Raw genomic sequence first — 20,038 nt, 5'->3', positions numbered from 1 at the left:
ACCCCCTATATGCTACTCTGCCTCCAGAAATGCCTTATACCCCTATATGCCACTCTGGCATATAGGGGTTAAAAGGCATATCATGGCACAGAGTGGCATATAGGGGGGTTAAAAGGCATTTCTGGAGGCAGAGTGGCATATAGGGGGTTAAAAGGCATTCCTAGAGGCAGAGTGGCATATATAGGGGGTTAAAAGGCATTTCTGGAGGCAGAGTGGCATATAGGGGGTTAAAAGGCATATCATGGGGCACTCTGCCTCCAGAAAAGCCTTATGCCCCCCATATAACACCCCCCCGACTAACCACTGCTTCTGACTCCCTGCTGTCTGGTGGGGGCAGCTGGTGGAGGCCAGCGTTCATGAAATTAAAGGGGCCCGCGTGCCGCCCAATGGCCGTGCCTCAGCTCTTCATCCCACCCCTTTTAAGACGTGGGACGAAGTGCTGAGGCACGGCCATTTGGCGGCGCGGTGCGTGCACGCCGGCCCCTTTAATTTCATTAGGCGCCGGTGGCCGAAGGAGGCTTTCAATCCCGCTCGTAGCCGCTCAGCCGCTGTTTTGAATGTTGGTGTGCCTGGGAATTTTCCCGGTATCCCTGTGGGCCAGTCCGGCCCTGTACTTATGTTGCTAAACAGGCAACATAAAATGTTTTCAGACATTTGACAGCATCAAAAAAGCCAATCTCAATATACAGTAAACAGATTTCTAGTGTAAAATGTATCAAATAATTTTCAGCTACAACTGTTAGTAAAATGTATCTGTAACCATCTTCTTAACATTAAATTAGCCAAAATAAAAACAGAACATATTCGGAAATGTGAAGAATATTACCATCTGGTAACTGAATTCAGCACCAAAAGTCATCGGTGATCAGATAGTATTGGGCTCCCATTGACCAGAATGGGAGTGCTACTGGGCATGGGCAAGAAGCATTTTAGGATAAAATTAACTACAATATGAAAAATAGAGATGAAGTGCTCGTTTAGGAAATTAGCTTTTTTACCTTTGAATGCATCAGCTTGTTGTTCAACAGACTCTCGCACCATTTTCCAAAAACAATCAGAAACGGCAAGGCTTAAATTCTTGGTGGTCACCTGATGAGCCTTGAGCATGCCTTTTCTGGATAAGCAAACAGAATAGTAAGTGACATGCAAGACGTTACAAAGTATCAAAAAATACCAATTCTCTAAATTGCATTAGCAGAAAGGAAACCAAGAGTGTTATTTATGATAAAAAGCACAGTACAATACTTTTCCTTTTCTCAGTTGTAGTAGATAAATGGATTACTAAAAGAGATCAAGACTACAGCCCATATACAAATGTTCTGTTGTCAGACATCTGCAGGTTTAAATCATAGATACTCTACCAAGTTATGAAGATTATTTTTTTTGGTGTTTATAATCAATATCCATTATATACACATATATTGATATTAACAATGTTTATTTTTGTTTAGTAGGTGCGGTCTACAATATAATTCTGACAAACAGAGCATTTGCCAATGAGAACTTGAAGTGCATTTAAGTAAAAATCTTCTTTAAATGAAAAGATATAAAGAAAAACCTACTTCAAAAGTGATGATCCTTGAAAAAATTCCTCTTCATAATCCTTTATGGAATCGATGCTTTCATTGCTGTTGCCTATGAGAAAAATGAGAAAATCACCTTAGCATTGGATTGACCGTTACTATGCCGGGAAAAGATAATACTCCGTAAAGGTTTTCAGGTTGTTAACTGTAGATAAAGGATGCAGATTGAACTATCACGTACACGCTGCATTGTGGGATGGCAAAAGGATACAGCCCAGTAACCAGGCCAAGAAATCGTTACGGAAAAATAACAATTCATAAATCCATTTTCTATGTAGCTGCCAAAATGTTTAGGGAAATGCCATTCTCTACCCAAACGGTAGATTTGTGCAGGACGTGTTCAATTTCAATCACAGAATACAGACACACAGGGTTGATTCAATAACAGGACTAAAGTGAGATTTGCAAATTTTCCCATAGAAAAAACACTCCAGTAAGCAATTCAATGACCAAACCAAACTGCAAAGAATGCCATTCAAACCATTTAACACCCTGCCCTGAAAGCTGTTCAGTGTGCAATTTGTATATATGTAAAATGTATATATTTTTGGCACGTACATTCCAGACGATTAAGGTTTTATTTTCCTCTAACTTCCAGCAGACCTGACTAAATTCAATGTAGACACCGTACAAGAGACGATAGAACACACTGCACATGCCCAGTCTAGCAAAAATGAACCGCAGCGAGGACATTTAACCACAACATACGGCAAAACCACTGAACCAAAGAGATGAAAGGAAAGATGGAAGAACTTATTGCTCACAGCAGTTGGCCAAATTCCCAGACTTATACTGGAAACTCTCCCGGCTTAATAGTAACTTATATGTTCCCAGACTTATTCTCACAGCAACGTTGTGGCGATGGGGTTTTTCCTGGCTCATGTGAATTTTGGCTTGGAACGACTGTTCTTGTACATGTAGTCAGGAGCACTAAACTGTCCTGAACATTGGTGTACAAAATGAACATACTGTGTTTCCCATAACTAAGTTTAGTCAATAGCATTAAATCGAGCCCATGGTTGGAGACAGACGTTTTCAGCTTGCGAGCAGGGCTCTCTCCACCTAATGTATCGGTTTGTCTTAGTCGGTCAATTCCCGTCTTGTCATACCCCTTGAATATATGTATATATATGAATAAAAGATAATAATCACACAAGCATTTCCTTTGAAAATCTTTTAAATCCTATTATTTGTATTACCTTTCCCTGTCACCACGGCAAAGTACCCAAGGGCTTTCATCGGAAATAGTTTGCCTTCAATGATCTGCTGAATCTAAAAAGACAGGCAAGATGTACTGTAAAACGCATAGTATTGAAAAGTGTTTCGGAAATTACTAATGACCTAGTTTATCAAATCCTACAGTTCTGCACAGTAATTAACCCCTTTTTAACCACGCTTCCCCATTAAAAACAAGCACAAAAAATGCCTGCACTGATTTGCAATACATAAAATGCATTGTATTAAAAACCTATATGTATATATTACGGGGAAAGGTATTTAAACGCCCTGGTCTCAGGATATGCATGACTACTTCTTCCCATTATATCATCTCGCCCTATTCTTTACGTTGACTAGTGGTTCAGGAAGCCTTCATTAGGACTGGTGACAATAAGGGAGAAAACCTACAGAAATAAATGTATGGAAAATTGCTGGCCCTGCAACTGAGAAAGAAACCTCAGTTTTTGTGATGTTAGCTATATTGCCAAAACAACTACAATGGTTTGCCAAACACACTGCACAAGCAACATGTAGATTTATATCAATGTAGTTGAACGTTACACCTAAAACGACAAACTACATTGACTACTTCTAAAACAGAGGTAACTATACAAACATTGCGTACAAGTGTTATATAAATGAAAGAAAACGTAAGCCAAATATATCAAATTAGATAACTTACCCGGTTCGGACTAGCCACATTCTTCTCCGCAAGGTCTACTTTTGTTAAAACAAAAATGGTGCGCTTGCCCTGCGGATCCATCTGGCTCACGAGATCGGTTACAATACTCCGCTCTGCATCCACGGACCCGTCTGTAACAGTGAGGGACACACTCAGTTTCTTAAATGTTTCATGGGGGAGATTTGTAAGTAATTATGGTATTACTACATTGTTTCTTTAATTATAAGGAATTGGGTGGCTCCAACATTTTTGTATTAAGAGTATTTCAATAAAAAATAAGTTTTCAAATATAATGTCATTTTCTTTAAGAAAAAAACAGTTTTTGAATAATATAATGTTTTAAGACAGCTGCATATTAGTCTTGTTTTCCAACTGAGCATAGAGTTTGAGCAGGGAAAGTCATGCAAAACACCACTACTACAATAATGAAAGCCTCTATGACTGCAGATAAAGGAATCTTATTGTGAAAAAATGATAAAGCTTGGTATCATAAATTACTATTTACAGCACTGAATGTTATGCCCAAGGAGAAAAATATTTAACATATATAACACCACCCATCAAGGGTGTTTGGTTAGTAAAGTCTGGCTTAGATCACAATTGTACTCAAGTAAACCTGTACCTTGAATGCAGAGAATAATGGCATTTGGATTCTGCATATAAGCCCTGCTGATGTTGAATATAGTCTCTTTGGTATCTGGAGCCATCCCTGAAGTCACAGTCTAAGATAGAAACAAATTAGGTTTAGTATACATGATTAAGTACCCATTTGCTCACGGAGGTTCACCATCTGTAGGGAGTTGCCCTGAAGTGGAGACAACCACCCTGCCCCCCCCCCCAAAAGCATATATCAGGATATGGAAGACCTTTTGGGTGGTTAACCCACTTTTCTTCAAGGTTTTAGTCCTTTGATACAGGGCAAGGGACTGATAACTCTTCTCATCAGCTCCTTATCATGCTTGCAAATTGAGATTATCCTATTCACTTGCTAACTGTCCCAACATGCAATGTCACATTACCCATTAGTGCAACTTACACTGATGACTCCTGGTAGATCCACAAGGACCATCCTCTGAATGCCAGGACCCTTCACACTTAAAGAGATTGTCTAAGTAGAAAAAAGCAAAACTGTAACAAATACATGGAAAATGCACAATAATGGATTTAGGAAATAATGGATTTAGGAAACAGCAATTATACCTCCGGACTAACGGTTTGCCCATTCTTTACACTCTTCCTCATGCGGACCTCTATTTCATCCCTCAATGCCGCCAGCTGTCAGAAAAACATTAAGCAACATCTTAAATTTTAAATTACATAATATTTGATCACTGCTACTATAACAACATTAGTAATCGGAAACTACAAGTCACAGATTGGGATAACCCACTAGTTTAATTGGCCAAAATATGTTTTTCCCTTAGATTACAAACACAGTGCACAAAGAGCATAACAGAGGATTTGTGGATGATGATTATAAAGTATGTCAACTTACATCTGCCTCCTTGGTGAGATCAAACTCTCGCGAACTGTCTTTAAACACAGCAACATGGTGAGGGCCTTCGCTTAATGTAACCTAAACAAAGAAAAAATATACTTATGGTGTCTTTACTACCCATTTATTTGCATTTATCTGTGGCAGTGATTTTACTCAAGCGTATGAAACATCACAATTGATCATGACTACTATTAAGCTGACATTTCTGTATTAATTTTGCATTACATTTAATACTGAAAAGTTTACTTTCATAATACTGATAAGCTATCCATTTTAGGCAAAACCTATGACAGCTGACACCAGATAACTTCTAATCGAAAATCCGTTGGGTTTGTCAAAGTACCTTTACTGGAGAGCGGGTCATCATCTCTCCAGAACCACGGGGGAAGATCCGGGCCTGTGCAATCATTTCCAGGACGCTGGTTTTTCCTGCACTTTGGTCGCCAACTACAATCACCTGTGAAAAGGAAGTCCATTTTATACACACAATGTATTACTTTGATCTTGTTTTAATTCAAACATTAAATGATTTTTGTAACAATCCGGCAACCCCACCCTCTGTTTTCTATATGCTTTCTGGTTAGTGATATGCAGAGACATCTTGTGGTGGATAACCATACTACTGAAAATTGTATTTCAAGGAGCTTTTCATGAAGCGTTAATATATTTCAGTGTTGTTACTTTTCATACAAAGTACTTCAACATCCCCATCTTCTCTTTGCAATTATAGATTTTAAACCGTGGAGATATTTTCATTACTCTTTATTACAGCACAGATTTAAAAGCTGATCCACAGTACTCACAAGTTATTTTACTATTAACACTTTCTGCGATGATTATGTTATTCTAGTTGTACTTTCTACAGTTTATATTACATACATACCCTGGGCAAATGGTCTTGGGTGTTGTAGTTAGCATCGTAATCAGATAATATGTCCAACACCTCTGAGTACATATCAATCAAGGATTTCTAAAACAAACAAACAAAAAACAGTTATGCTTCATTCCAAGGGAATTAAATACATTGAATTCTGCATTGTACGCACTTCCAGCACCCAATAAGCAACAGACAGAAAAACAATTAACAACAAAATGACATATCTGTGCCTATACCAACACATTCCCCTTCTTTCTGTGATATGACAACACCTGGTACAGAGAAGGACGAGTTCCTTAATATGGTTCCTTAATATGGTTCCTTAATATAGCTGACACGATGGCTTTTCTGGTGGTACTTTTAGAGTATCAGTCAATGTAGAAATATGTCCCATAAAAATACTGTTTAGTAGCGTATAACTTTTTAAAATCTTTTTCGAAAACAGATTGTCAGCAACTTCCTGTCATAGAATCATATTTAATCATTTGAAATTGTAAGTAGATATGTGAATCTACTACATGGATTTCATAGCATTTGCTTCAGTAAGACAGACAAAATCCACCTTCAACTTCCTTTGATGAATTCCTTTGTCATCTTTCTGCAGCACCAGCTTCCTCAGGTCTTTGTTTTCTTTCTCCAGCCGCTCCAGAATCCGCTGGTACTTCATCTGAGAACAAAAAATAAAATGTAAATAGAATTTATGGGGACTCCCATCTGCAGTTTTAATGAGATTCGAAAGCAAACTGGTTTGTAGATGGTACATACTTGTGTTCTCAGAAGCTCTTCTTGCAGTTGATCTACTTTCTCTTTGTCTGATGTCTAATTATAAAAAAGAAAAAAGTAAAATTGTACAAAATAATGTAGGCCAGTGAGAGCCATAACCTAGAATTAAAGGGACACATTGTACCTATTACATATGACTCTAGATACTGATAACAAGCTTTATATAGCACCCCACTTTAAATGTCATCTTAATAAATATGTACCTTTCGCAATAGTGTCCACTACAAATGTATTATGATCAGTTAGGACGCATTAGGAGATTATAGAATTATTTAGACATAAAACACAACATCCACTAGGACCAACGTATAAAAGTGTGTGTGTGTGTAAGTTAAAATAAAAATCCATATGTTGTTTAGGATTTCCTGCTGAGGAAAAAAACTCAATTAATCTGCAGCAACATCCCTCCCTCAAGCAAAGTAATAGCACACACGCATGTTTTTTCATGTTCTGGAGGTACAAAGCTCTTACTACAACCCACTTTGTAAAGAAATGTCCTTGGGGTCATTTTAAGTATATATTCTGCAACTAAATGGTACATAGCTGCCATAGTAACATCGCTGTGATACCTTTTTTTGGATGGAGGGCTCTGTAGTCCTTCATCTGGTCACATGTATGCATTTATGAATAGGGGACATCAAGAACCCCAGCAGTGTCTCTTATGCAATTATATTTTTACTTACATATGTTTAATAGATGTACTTAGGACCTTAACGTATGGTAAGGAGAATGTATTACAACTGCAGTGAAAAGGAGTAGTTATCAGGGTACATATGGTATGCATGTTTTGGGAATCTTGGTCCCTGCCTTCTAGAGCTTAAAATCTACTGAGATCCATCTTACCTGCAGTGTCAGAACACCATAGGATGGTAATGTCAAGATGGAAATTGGAGCATTTACATAACACACTTTACACATTATCTACTATGCAAATACTACACAAAATAAATTGTCAATAAATATTTTCTTTAAAGGGAAACATTTTTTTTTTTAAAGGCATGTACAGTCTTCAATCATCTTGTAGCTAACATACAGAACGCCAAGAGGAGGGAAAACAGTCCTTTCCATATTCTCCCTAAAAGGAACGAGGTTATCAGATCTCCCCTGGTGCTTTGACTCATAACATAGGCGGACCAACAATACATTTTCTTCTGCAAATTAGTGCTTACAAAAAATCGAAAAAAGGGGAAGTGATAATCCACTAAAACTAGAGAAGAGTTATTTTGAAACCACTAGAACGTTGAGTAAACTCCATGTACTGTCTGGGGTCCACATAGATTTCCCACTAAGTGGACCTGTTTGCTTAAAGGAAGCATATAATCAATCCAGTCATCGGCTTAAAACCTCAGAGATGATAAATATATTTTATGTTTATGTTTTAAAACATGATACCTGCACTCTCACTAGCTGTGACTATCCTACAAAGGGCCCTTAACTCACATTTCTTGAGGGTACCGATGTTCACTTTTCTTCCAAAACAAGCATATGTGGATTTCTTCAGAGAATCTTAATAAAAATGTATTTGCATGCACCTGAAAGATGACATCGGACCAGCCAGAAAATTGTTCCAATGGCAATATGTAATCAAGTCCCTTTATAAATGTTACCATACTGCTTAGCTAATGCAGGGCTTGACAACTCTAGATGTCAGGTCACCATTAGGGCTATGAATTGCTTCCTGGGACGCAGGTTTTCACCTACGCAATAACCAGAGCCAATTTTTCTATCCGAATCTGGTTCATGTGTCCAGCAGCTGGCTCTGAACTGGCATTTCCATACTCTTTATGTATTGTGTGACCTTGTAAGAGCATGTAATACAGTAACCAATCAACTTAACTAGAAAGCTTCATCTTTTAAAGCTATATCTCGAGGCTTAAAGTTTGGATTTCCTTTTTGCTTTGACGCGGTAATTATGTGAGCATGTAGGGATGGTGAAGTTACTAATGAGCTTCTTTAAGCCATGAAAAGCTTTAAAAGAATACTTATTGCCAACGCATGCCCAGTTTCTAAAGCTGCACTGTTTGTTTGAACTGCATAAAACATAGGACGGCCAAGGCATTATCTAAAGTAAACGTATAGATTAAAAAAAAAAAGGATTTAAAATGTATTAAGCATGCAAAATAGTCACATTAAGAAGTAAAACTACTAATGTGCAGGCCACAATGAACGGTGAACCCAGGTTTTTTACAATTTCTACACTTGTACTAGGGCAATCACCTGTTATATGCAGTCTTTAACTTCAGAGATCCTTCTTTTTATGATAGAATGAATACTATAAGCAGACAGACTTACCTGTATTTTATATAAATGGTATGGATACATAACCTAATTTGGTTGCCAACACTTAACGAGCAAAATTCCTCGTTTATCACCCCCACAAAAGCTGGTAAACATGACTTTTACTCGAAGAAGGGTGTTTAATGTCACCCCCGAGGCACTGAGAGGGTTATATGTCCAATGTATGCAGTGCACTAAGAAGAAGCATCACCTTGCGCTTCTGTTGTGAGGTGCCCGTGTTAATGTTCCCGGTCGCCCTGCGTGCCTCCTCTTCATGCTGCTTGATCTGCTCTTGTAATAGAATAAGTTCACCAAGCAAACCCTGCCATGAGTTTACAGAAAGAGAGAGAGAAGGGGTGAAGGTGGAAGACAAAAACCATGATGGGAACACAATTAAATAAAAGGGGCAAACAAAAGACAAACGTGATAAATATTTAGGGTTTAAATGGAAACAAACATGTGAGTATGGCATTTATTGCGAGAACAGCCAACAATCCCAAACAGTATGTCTCGGGTACTACTTCAGGTTTCTCTGATGAGTATAGGTTGTTTTTGCCCACCCACAATGATTTGAGTCTAAAGTTAAATGTCACACTCACTCCCAGCAGTCGCGTTATTAGCTAGACAGGATCAATGACAACGTTGTTATTATGACCTGAACAACGTAGCAAAAGCTTATATAGTGAACACAAAAAAATAATATGTTAGTAAAGCAACTTACACGGTGCATAGAGTCTAAAGCTAAGCAGGCAAGTTGGCATCAGAAATTATATATATATATATATACATATATATATATATACATACACATATATATATATATATACACACATACAGAAGGTATAAAGGCAGCTCAAGCCCTATTGAGCCCACTCCAGAGTAGATTTTGCATAGACTCCAATGTATTTCAATGCCGGTATTTTTTTAGTTATTTGAGTTAGAAAATTAGACTGCTGTCTCATTTAATTCCTCCCCAGCTACCTCTACTGGAAGCATTTGTTTTTACACGTCTTGCGCATGCTAAGGGACATACAGTATGTATGTGCCAATTTGTAAGCGGTAAAATGCACTGGGGTACATGCAAAATACAAATATACATATTATTTATTGTTTTATATAGTGCCATCAAATTCTGTAGCGCTGTACAATGGGTATGTTGAGAACTATATGGTTCCTCTAAGTAGCCTGCCAAGATCCCTTCATCTGGTAACATAAGACTACCTATACTGCATGACAGACAATGGAATACAGCGTGGGGGGGAGGTATGAATGGATAATAATATATTGCCATTGCTTTTATGACATATAAGTACTGCATGCATTTTGAATGGCAACACATTGTATATTAAACAACATTTAATAAGTACAGTTCCTGCCGATTTATAAGACTGCTCATACCCACCCAATGCCCTATGGTATAAAAGGCAGGTTTAACCCTCTAAAACTAATAGGAACACACAGATAATTTTATTTATTTGAAAGAAACATTCGCTTCACTTTTTACAGCTTTTGAGGGAGAAAACATTCTACTGTGCTTACCACACACACAGTCTCCTGACGCTAACAGTTACAAAGAATAAACGTGGACGGTCAGGAAAAAGGCGTTGGAATGAGAATGCCATATAGTTTGAATTGGTGTTTCTAACTTTGTATACAAAAGTGAAGCAAAAATCTAATTAAATTGCTAATGTAATAAAGTTAATTATTGCCTTTACTGCATGTCACAAGGGTTGTTTTTTTTTCTTCTTTTCAAACACACAAGGCAAGCTGGCACAGCAAAAATGAAGACTTAAATGATAAAGAAAAAAAAAAAAAAAAAGAAAAACTCCATGACAGGCTCTCTTGCTTGGGAAACTGTAGTAACCACCCAAAAGATGTATTACATAATAGTCCACTCTATAAAATGACATTTTTTGAATGTTCCATACCAAGTTGTATAGGTATTTAGGAGTAACTTGAATGTTTATCTTTCATGAATAAGAAAATTCTATACATTCTGCTAAAAAGGTCAAGGCAGCCTTTTGGAGCAACAATGGCTCCCGGTATATAGAAATTATTTTTTATGAAGAAAATCTTAACCCTCAAAAGTATTTACATTAGATGCCGCTTGATTACCGAAGGCCTAAATCTGGCCCGTCTAGTCTGCCTGTTTTTCTGCTGTAAAGGCTCAATCCTAAATCAGTCTAAAACGATTAAGGTTTGAGTCTTGCAGCAGCCGCCCCATGCAATTATTAAATTGCATGGGGGTTTTAAATTGTAGTTAATCAGTGTCTTCTATTGACTGGGGGGGGGGTCAGCCATCAAATTGTAGGGTGCTTAACAGAATACTTGTTGCTATCTATGTTGTGTGAGCGCTTCTCCTACTTGAACGAAGCACATGTAAGCCAACCATTATGTATAATTTTCTGCCTAATTTAGCCTGTGATTTTTTTTTAAACTGTCACAAACATGCAAATATACTTACTGCCGGAACAGAAACGCAGGACAAGTTACTTCTAAAGATAGACAGGGCTTTAAATACTATTTCTACTTTGTCTTCTAAATCCTTTCGTATCACGCAAACAAATACTGCTAGAATTATAAAGATTAGTGGTATGCAAATGTGGTCATTTTCAATCAGGAGTAAGCGGCACATCACATGACTGCAGTTCAAACAAAACTTTCCCCGAACCAGGTAACATGCGAGAACCCATTAGTAACTTACCATGCCCCTTACAAAAACAAGGTAAGATACAGGGGGTTTATTCGCTAAACAGGAATATGAAGTTTCAGCTCAGCAACTTCATTTTACATTATACAGCACATGGCCATCCCTGTGCACTGTATAGCTGAATCAGCACAATTTCTTGAATTCAGTCACCTACTGACTGAAAAATGCATCATGCAAGGCCAGGGCCATCAATCTCATAGGCTAAACTTGCCATGGTTGGCACTATAGTGTATAGAGATAGAGAAGATGATGAGCTGAAATGACCACAGATATGAAGAATTCTGGTGCTGTTATATTCTTGTGCATGCATGAATTAAAGGGAGTCTCCCGCCATCATATGCACTTTAATTCACATGATCGCCCATTGCTCCTACGAATTAAAATGTGATCATTTTCTGCCACAGCTTGAATCAGTAGTGAAAATCATTGGCGCTTGAAGGGGGGGGGCTGCAGTTTCTCCATAACATTCTATATTTTTTAACTTTCAAAGAATGCTCATTTACACAGTGGTGCTTTAATTCTTCTTTGGTGACACTTCCTGGAACATTAAACTGTCCCTTTAAGTACACATTGCGGCTTAAGCTATATTTTTAACCATAACATCAATGATAACTGTATGCCAAACCCCATCATCATATATTTGTAAACAGTCAAAACGATTAAATTTAAATCCATTAAAATAATACTTCAATATTTGAAAAAGGGTTGTTATTCCTAAAGAAGAAGGCCATTTTTAATGTGAGTTTACACAAAAATGATTACCCCCCCAAAAAAAGAGTACATACTCCATGCACGTAACAAAGCAAACATATTATACAAAACAATACTTTTCTTCTTCACATGCTCAAAATACCAGAAAGCAAATGTTAATATCTTTAGTGATCACAAATATACATCATAATCCATGCACCTGCTTTAAATAGAAGAGGCTTAAATAACCTATATGGAACACAAAGCAAAACACACAAGTACTGAAATAAACAGAGTACGGTCTATAAATCTGTAACTCTATAAAACATTTATGCTGTGTCCCATTCATCATACATAATCAACCACTGTAAAGTGATCTAACAACCAATTCTAGATTCCTCCCCAGAAATAAAATCATGTGAACTGCCTCTTTAGTGAATAGATGCCGATGTCCTGCATAAGATAAAGGCTATTAGCCTATTTTGATCATGTCAGAGATTAAAAAACAAAAACAAAACTAATATTCATTTATTTTCAACCAAACAATTACTTTTTATGTTATATAGTAAGACAAGCAAAGAAGAAAAATAAATATGTTGTTTGTTTTATACACTACACATAACAGATAGGTGCTAAATTTTTGCTAATAAAAAAATGTAAGCTTATGTTGTCTCACCTTCTTGTACTGTTTATCAGAATTATCATAACCGTGGCTGTCTGTGGCTTTGAAGGCAGTTTCCCCTCCTGAACCTAACAGAGAGACCATAATGTTACAAGTTACAAGCATGCTCAGTACTTTCACTACCCTCTTGCTGGTTTTATTGCATTGCACTTCTTCCGTTTTTATCTGTGCAAGGCTCGATGATAATCAGAAAAGCTAAATGACAATCTGTGATTAATCATAAACAAACATTAAGGCTTTAAAAATAACTCATTTTTTTCCCAATGATGTGATATCGTGACCTGGCTCACTTAGATAAATCCTTGAGCTATAATTATACTGATATGAAACTTTGGAAGATTTCTACCATTTCTTTCCCTTTTTTTCAGAAAAAAAACTTGATATTTTTTTGCAGTTCTGTTGATTAGATCAAGTAATTAAAGCAACAGGGTATTAAGCGACTGCTATAAGGACCGCTATAAAAACACAGAAAACTGAACACTGCAGATTTAGACTTTATCCAATGAATTTATGACATGAAATGATTACAGACAAAGGGGACTCTTCACTAAAGGATGAGATGTAGTTTTAACTCCCTCCCTTTGCTGTTTATTAACAAGGACCAACACTGGCAGGTTTCTACATCAAGAACAGCTGAGCTTGCCCTGTATAATGCATAATTCAAAGGAGAGGAGATTTAGGAGAAATCTCAGTGACGTAACTATCCAAGATCCTGGGGCCAGCTAAGTTTGTTCTAAAGCAGAAGCTCACTGGGGCCGGCCCTTCATAATGTACAGTGTCATGGAGTTGAATGCACAACTCTCCCTTTAGTGAAGAGAACACGCTGTTATGATGATGAAAGAGGCTTCCTTTCCAGGAATAGCCAATATAACATTCAAAGAGAAATGACATTTTCTGAACTGAGAAGATTGTGTGACCTTCAGGAAATACGGTATCTGTGCCATCCCCTCACCATTACTAGTCTGATATTGCAGAATTATTAAAAACTATGATGTGGAAAAGTTAATTTGTCATGTTAAGGGCAAGCAAGATTACACACCTAACAACAGAAGCAGATCAGAAGATCCTATGGCTTCACTAACCAAATTGTGACCTGTGAAAAATCAGCAAAAAGGGGAAAAAATATCGTGAAGTATCAAAGCATGGCAGCAGACCTGGAAAGGAAACCCACTGAGAACTCGGCTGTTACAGATAATGAAAGTGAAATGACGACAAACCAATACACTTCTTATTGTTTTGTTTTAAATTATGTATCTCTTGGTTAATGTTGTTACTAAATCAATAGGTTCAAACGTATAACAATGTTTGTCAATGGTATCAACTAAATACTTATTTCTACAACTATGTAACAATTTTCAGCAGTGTAAATGTACATGTAGTACCTACTACATAGACTGGTGATGATCAGCATTATGGTTTTAGACATAACAGTCCATATATTTAAACATATACACGGTGATACAGTATATTTAGCACACACTAAATTCCACTTTCTGTTTAAGTGAGTGTACGGAGTCAAATTTATTCCGCCCGATTGGGGAAATGTGCAGAGTACTGTGGAAGGGAATCCTTAATCACAGTAAGGTTTTTTTAGCTAACAATTTCCACCAATGGGAGAAGAATTTGTGGTTTTGCAATTTAGTTGCAGAACTACAGTTATTTTTCATGCAAAGACAAAAAAAACCCTCACCTGATGAAAGCCATCCTTTTAAAAAACTGAAACGCTCTCCAAGTTTATCAAAGTCAGGCAGCAGTTTTGCCAGCTCTTCAGAATCTGGAAGGGCTTTGCTAAATTTTTCTATGAATGAAAAAGAATTAGTTTACATACCATCAACGAAGCAGATGCAATTCTCTACAAAAAATTCTACAAACGATACTTCTAGGTTTGTGTTGGATCTTGGTTTACTTTGATACTTTTCACCACTCCTTTGGTATTCTTATTAAACAGTAAGCATAGTATAACTTTTTTGGATGGAAACATGGTTCACTATGAAAGTTGGAGTGTATGCAAATTATCAATTCCCAATAATATAGGAATTCAAGAAAACAAGAATTAGTACATATTTTAACTTTAAAAAAATATATATATTGCTTAACTAGCCATGTCCCAAGATAACAACATATTTCTACCCTTTACCCAAATAACACCACCATACATATAACCACACATCTGTGCAATATTGATCATACATAATCTACTACACAAACTATTAGAATACAAAAAGCCTTCACAAAAGGTCATGACTACGAACCAAAATCAATATGTTCATCCAATTCCCAAATAAAATCAGGCACAATCCATTTGTATTCACTAAGGTCTGGAAACATATCCCTCCACTGATCATAGGTCTGAAAAATAGGTAATAGATAAGGTAATTAAATAGTGCAATATAAGATATAGGTCCAATGATACTAAATGAGTTTGTAACATATGCCTCACAATCAGGCCTTAGAACTCTAAAAGAAACAGATAATGTTAGGTATAGGATATTCATAGTTACCTCTAGTTACAAGCAATTGAGAGCCACAAACAATCCCAAATGAAAGCTGATCTCACACAGATAACAAATATATATAATATTATAATAATATTTACTTAATTTATTTTATGTCTATCTGCATAACTTTAAAATATTTCCACGGCCTGCTAACCTTTTTGGCTGTGTATCCACCACCAACAGCAGATCCCAGGACAAGATAACGGAGTTTTAAAAGCCGAGAGGCCAGCCTGGCCACCCAAAAGTTTCGTTTTATCTGGTAGCCATAACCAGGAGCTAAAAGTCTGCTTCTCCATAATGGGACTCGTGAGAGAGACGAATAGCAGCACATCGTGGTTTGGGGTAAGGGCCTCTGAATTTTCAATCTTGAAAAACAGTAATGGTGAATTCTTCGGGTATGCATCTTCCGCAAGGAATATTTGGCGTCTTCCTTAAAACGCTTGTTTGCCAAACCCCGACATACAATGCTGAAAATAATAAAAGCTTATTTTTCATATGTATATAAAAAAAAAATCAACTGTTTTGTTTGCAATGAAGGAAAGAAGCAATGGCAAATAATTTAGCATCCCAAATTATGACAAAGATACAACAATACTAAAATACAAAAAACAAGAAAAACACTGTCAAACCATCTTTACCAAAGAAATGTCTTATATTATGAGCCTATGTGTGGCTAAATCATGACGTTGATTGGCATAAGGAAGATCAGTTACCTGATTTTAAATATATAACATGAACAAATGTATGGTGGGGGGTCAACTTTCCGCATGTTACAATGTTTCCATGACGACAGCAACGTATGGAAAAACATTTTTTTTCCATAAACACTGCAATATACAGAACAGGAGCAGCAACTGAAGTTAGAATACTTTAAAATACTGGTATTGGTTTTTCATCAGCTGGACTAACAGCTGGGCCTTGACTATGAAAGCAAATTCTAGTGCAAAGTGATACTGGTTGCACCAGGTACTTTTCATTCGTGTTATATATATATATATATATATATATATATATATATATATATATATATATATATATATATATATATATATATATATATTTTGGCCGTATTAACCGTTTAACGTGTTGTGTGGAGATGCGGCTGTGAGAGGCTCTAGCCCTTGTGTGTAAGGAAACATACTAATGTCCCGACGTTTGCGTTAAATATTCTCCTTTCGGAAACGAGCGCTCGGTCGAGACACTCACCATGAGGCCCGCAACATCTTAGAATCCCAGGGCGCAGGCAGTATATGCCCAACATCAAACCAGCGAAACAAGGGCACAAGGAGCTGTCACCAGCAGAACTTCCGGGAAAGAAAGGAGTACCGCTAAAGGGTCTCGCACGGGAACAGACACTAGAGTGCTAAAGTTCCGGAGCAGAATCGTTCCGCTTGTACAACGGACGTTTGGGGTGTAATTAATTCGCAGTAGATCTTTTATATTTGCTTCATTTTTATATGATAGTATTTGTTATTGTGTCGGACAAGCATAGCTCCCAGGTTGTCCCTCTTTAGTTGAGACAGACCCTGTTTTGGGCTCTTTCCCGTGTTCATCTCCTAATACCTCTCTTTTGTAGGAGCTCAGAACCTAGAACCCATAAAGATCTGTTTACATAAAATGTGCTTATGCATTAAATTGTGTAAAATAAATTAATTACTCTTGTTATAAATGCATTATAAGCAGGCATTAATAGGTCCAATAGCATGTAAAATGCCCCTTTCAAATATTTTCTCATACCCCAGTGCTAATGGCATATCGAGTTGTGACTTGTCAGCTAGGAGTTCCTGGAACTTGGTTTTGCATATTTTCACCAGAACATGAAGACAGTTGTGTTCGGGAGAGCAGGAAATGATCTGAAAGGATACCAAACAAGCACTAAGAACCTGGCGTACAGGAACCGGGCAGAATGCATGCTAAGTCTCCGTTTGGAAAATTTCTACATGATTTGGAACAGCTTCGTCTTGAGCCCAGTGATTCTATTTCTGTCATACCAAAAACACACGCAACTTGTCCAACATCTGTAATCCATCCTTCTCATCACCCCGGTGTTATGCCCTAATCAAGCTGGCTTCTCTCTCTCTCTCTCTGGTCGTCAAAACAGGCTAGAAGTTAGGACATGTCTAACGCTAGATGCTCAGAGACTTAGATGTAACAAAAGGAAGTTTCATGTTATTGAGAGTGTGGTAGAACGGTGGAAAAGCCTTCCAGCAGAAGTGGTAAAGGTTAATACAGTGAAGAAATTTAAACATGCATAGGATAGGGAAAAGGCTATTCTAAATATAAGACAAGACCAGGGACAGAATGAGGTTTCAGGCAATGAGGCAAATGCTCTGAAAAAACCCATCGTCTTATAATCAGGACACCTGGATCCTCTTCTCTGGTAACCTCCGCTGCTGCCGACACTTCCTCTGGGGGCTTCTATGACGGAGCGCCGACGTAACATGAACTTCCGGTGCTCCATCATAGAAGCCCCAGTGGAAGTGCCAGCAGCAGCGGAGGTTTATGCATGGCATACGCATGGCGCAGACATTCACTGTCTGCCAGAAAGGAGGATCCATCGCAGTGCTGCAGGGGACGTGGATCCTCCTCCCTGGCAGCCTGTAAATGTCTTACGCGATGAGTAAGATAAGGAAAACAATGTGATTTATTTGTGTGCTTATTTGTTACATGCCCTAGTGTCGCAATGGAGGAACAATATACCATTTAAGGTTTTTAAGAAACTCATTCGGGGAACAACTGCCTTAGGTGATGGGTGTTTAAAACGTGTGTATACATGATTGTTGAGTTAGAGTTGTGGTATCATACATGTGTAATGTATACTTATTATTTAACCCATTCAATTATGCATTATACAGAGTCAGTTCAGCCCCTCTTATCAGGAGTTAAAAACTACAACTCTTCTGCAGATTCTCGTAACAACTTCTCCTTTAGTGAATAGGGCCCAAAGTTTAGTAGTATGTATTTTTCAGCACAAATTATTAGCATAGGTGACTCAATTTATTTCTATCTCTGTTAGTGCAATGCATTCAAAAGGAAAAAGACAAGTGGTTTCTCATCAAAGAAATGTAGTAAAACACATATATATGTATATGCGTGAAAAAATGAGAAGTACACCCTCATTGAAGTATATGGTTTTATATATCAGGATAATCATTTGTTCCTTAGCATGTCTAAAAATTAGGCAAAAACAACCTCAGATGAAGAACAACACGAGATACTATACTATGTCACGATTTATTCAACAAAGATAAAGCCAAAATGGAGAAGCTATGTGTAAAAAAAATAGTACACCCTTACTGCTTCCATAGGAATGAAGATGCTAAGTAGCAGACAGGTGCTGCTCATCAAATGCTGTTGATTAATTGATCATCAGCAAGTGTAACTACCACTATAAAAGCTGAAATGTTAGCAGTTTGCTGGAGTGTTCAGGTGTATGTTAACACAATGTCAAGGATCGATTGCCGCATCAGCAATGATTCTGGGTAGAAGCAATTGTTTCTGCCCATCAACCTGGGGAGGGGTATAAGGCCATTCCCAAGCAATTTAAAGTCCATCATTCTACAGTGAGAAAGATTTTTCAAAAGTGGAAAGCATTCAAGACAGCTGCCAATCTTCCTGAGTGGATGTCCCAGCAAATTCACCCCAAGGTCAGACCATGCAAAGCTCAGACATATTGCAGAAAACCCAAGAGTCACACATCAGACTTTACAGGCCTCAGTTAGCATGTTAAATGTTAAGGTTCATGACAATTAGAAAAAAAGACTGAACAAGTATGATTTGTCTGGAAGTGTTGCCAGGAGAAAACATCTTCTCTCTAAAAAGAACTTGTCAGCACATCTTAGGTTTGCAAAATTGCATCTGAACAAACCACAAGACTTCTGGAACAATGTCCTTTGGACAGACAAGACAGAGTGGAGATGTTTGTCCATAAGGCATAGTGAACATCTGTATGATTCAGAGGAGAACTGGGTTGTGGTCAGTTGAGACCAAAATTGAGCTATTTGGCATCAACTCAACTCGCCGTATTTGGAGGAGGAGGAATGCTGCCTATGACCCCAAGAACACCATCCCCACCATCAAACATGGAGGTGGAAACATTATGCTTTGGGGGTGTTTTTCTGCTAAGGGGACAGGACAACTTCACCTTTCATTATATGGCTCTATGTACCCCTTTACTGCAAAGGTTTCTCAGTTATTTAAATAATACTATCATTCCAACAACTTCATATACTATGGGATACGTCACCTATTGTAAGTTTGTCACACTGATACACTGACGCATATGAATGTTGCCTCAATTGTTGGATGCATGCCTTACTGCAAAAATATTTCACCCATTACAAAGCTACCTCATTTACAAAGAGTGTATCTCCATTATAAATTGCTTTGTAATGGATGCTGTAACCCATTATATGAAAACTATTGTGACTACAATTTAACAATTACTTTTAAAGGGGTTAAATTGTAATACTTTGTACTTTCACCATAGTTTCCAATTCTATGTGAATTCAGATTGACTCACTGTCAAGTATTACTTTCC

The 20,038-nt window shown here is 37.5% G+C and overlaps 1 protein-coding gene across 6 annotated transcripts in view; it reads right to left on the bottom strand.

Annotated features, from left to right (window-relative positions):
* OPA1 (OPA1 mitochondrial dynamin like GTPase) overlaps window positions 1–16,837 on the bottom strand; it is a 37,709-nt gene extending 20,872 nt beyond the window's left edge. For 2 of the 6 annotated variants that reach the window (XM_053458866.1, XM_053458867.1), the window contains exons 1-19: window positions 16,705–16,837; window positions 15,653–15,965; window positions 15,253–15,349; window positions 14,691–14,798; window positions 14,040–14,093; window positions 12,995–13,068; window positions 9,130–9,240; window positions 6,624–6,677; window positions 6,421–6,525; window positions 5,865–5,951; window positions 5,325–5,438; window positions 4,979–5,059; window positions 4,684–4,758; window positions 4,520–4,591; window positions 4,106–4,205; window positions 3,484–3,614; window positions 2,783–2,855; window positions 1,563–1,635; window positions 999–1,114 (exon numbers count right to left, since the gene is read on the bottom strand). In XM_053458866.1, coding sequence (XP_053314841.1) covers window positions 999–1,114; window positions 1,563–1,635; window positions 2,783–2,855; window positions 3,484–3,614; window positions 4,106–4,205; window positions 4,520–4,591; window positions 4,684–4,758; window positions 4,979–5,059; window positions 5,325–5,438; window positions 5,865–5,951; window positions 6,421–6,525; window positions 6,624–6,677; window positions 9,130–9,240; window positions 12,995–13,068; window positions 14,040–14,093; window positions 14,691–14,798; window positions 15,253–15,349; window positions 15,653–15,965; window positions 16,705–16,721 — 1,855 coding nt within the window. In that variant the 5' untranslated portion in view covers window positions 16,722–16,837. The remainder of the gene's footprint in view (window positions 1–998; window positions 1,115–1,562; window positions 1,636–2,782; window positions 2,856–3,483; window positions 3,615–4,105; window positions 4,206–4,519; window positions 4,592–4,683; window positions 4,759–4,978; window positions 5,060–5,324; window positions 5,439–5,864; window positions 5,952–6,420; window positions 6,526–6,623; window positions 6,678–9,129; window positions 9,241–12,994; window positions 13,069–14,039; window positions 14,094–14,690; window positions 14,799–15,252; window positions 15,350–15,652; window positions 15,966–16,704) is intronic. The other 4 variants (XM_053458868.1, XM_053458870.1, XM_053458869.1 and 1 more) reach the window with 4 other exon arrangements.
* Between the last annotated feature and the right edge of the window lie 3,201 nt (window positions 16,838–20,038).

Source organism: Spea bombifrons, chromosome 3 (assembly GCF_027358695.1).
Source record: "Spea bombifrons isolate aSpeBom1 chromosome 3, aSpeBom1.2.pri, whole genome shotgun sequence".
NCBI classification, from domain to species: Eukaryota; Metazoa; Chordata; class Amphibia; order Anura; family Pelobatidae; genus Spea; species Spea bombifrons.
The sequence above is the reverse complement of the archived record's forward strand: the minus strand, read 5'-3'. Positions and strand labels throughout refer to the sequence as shown.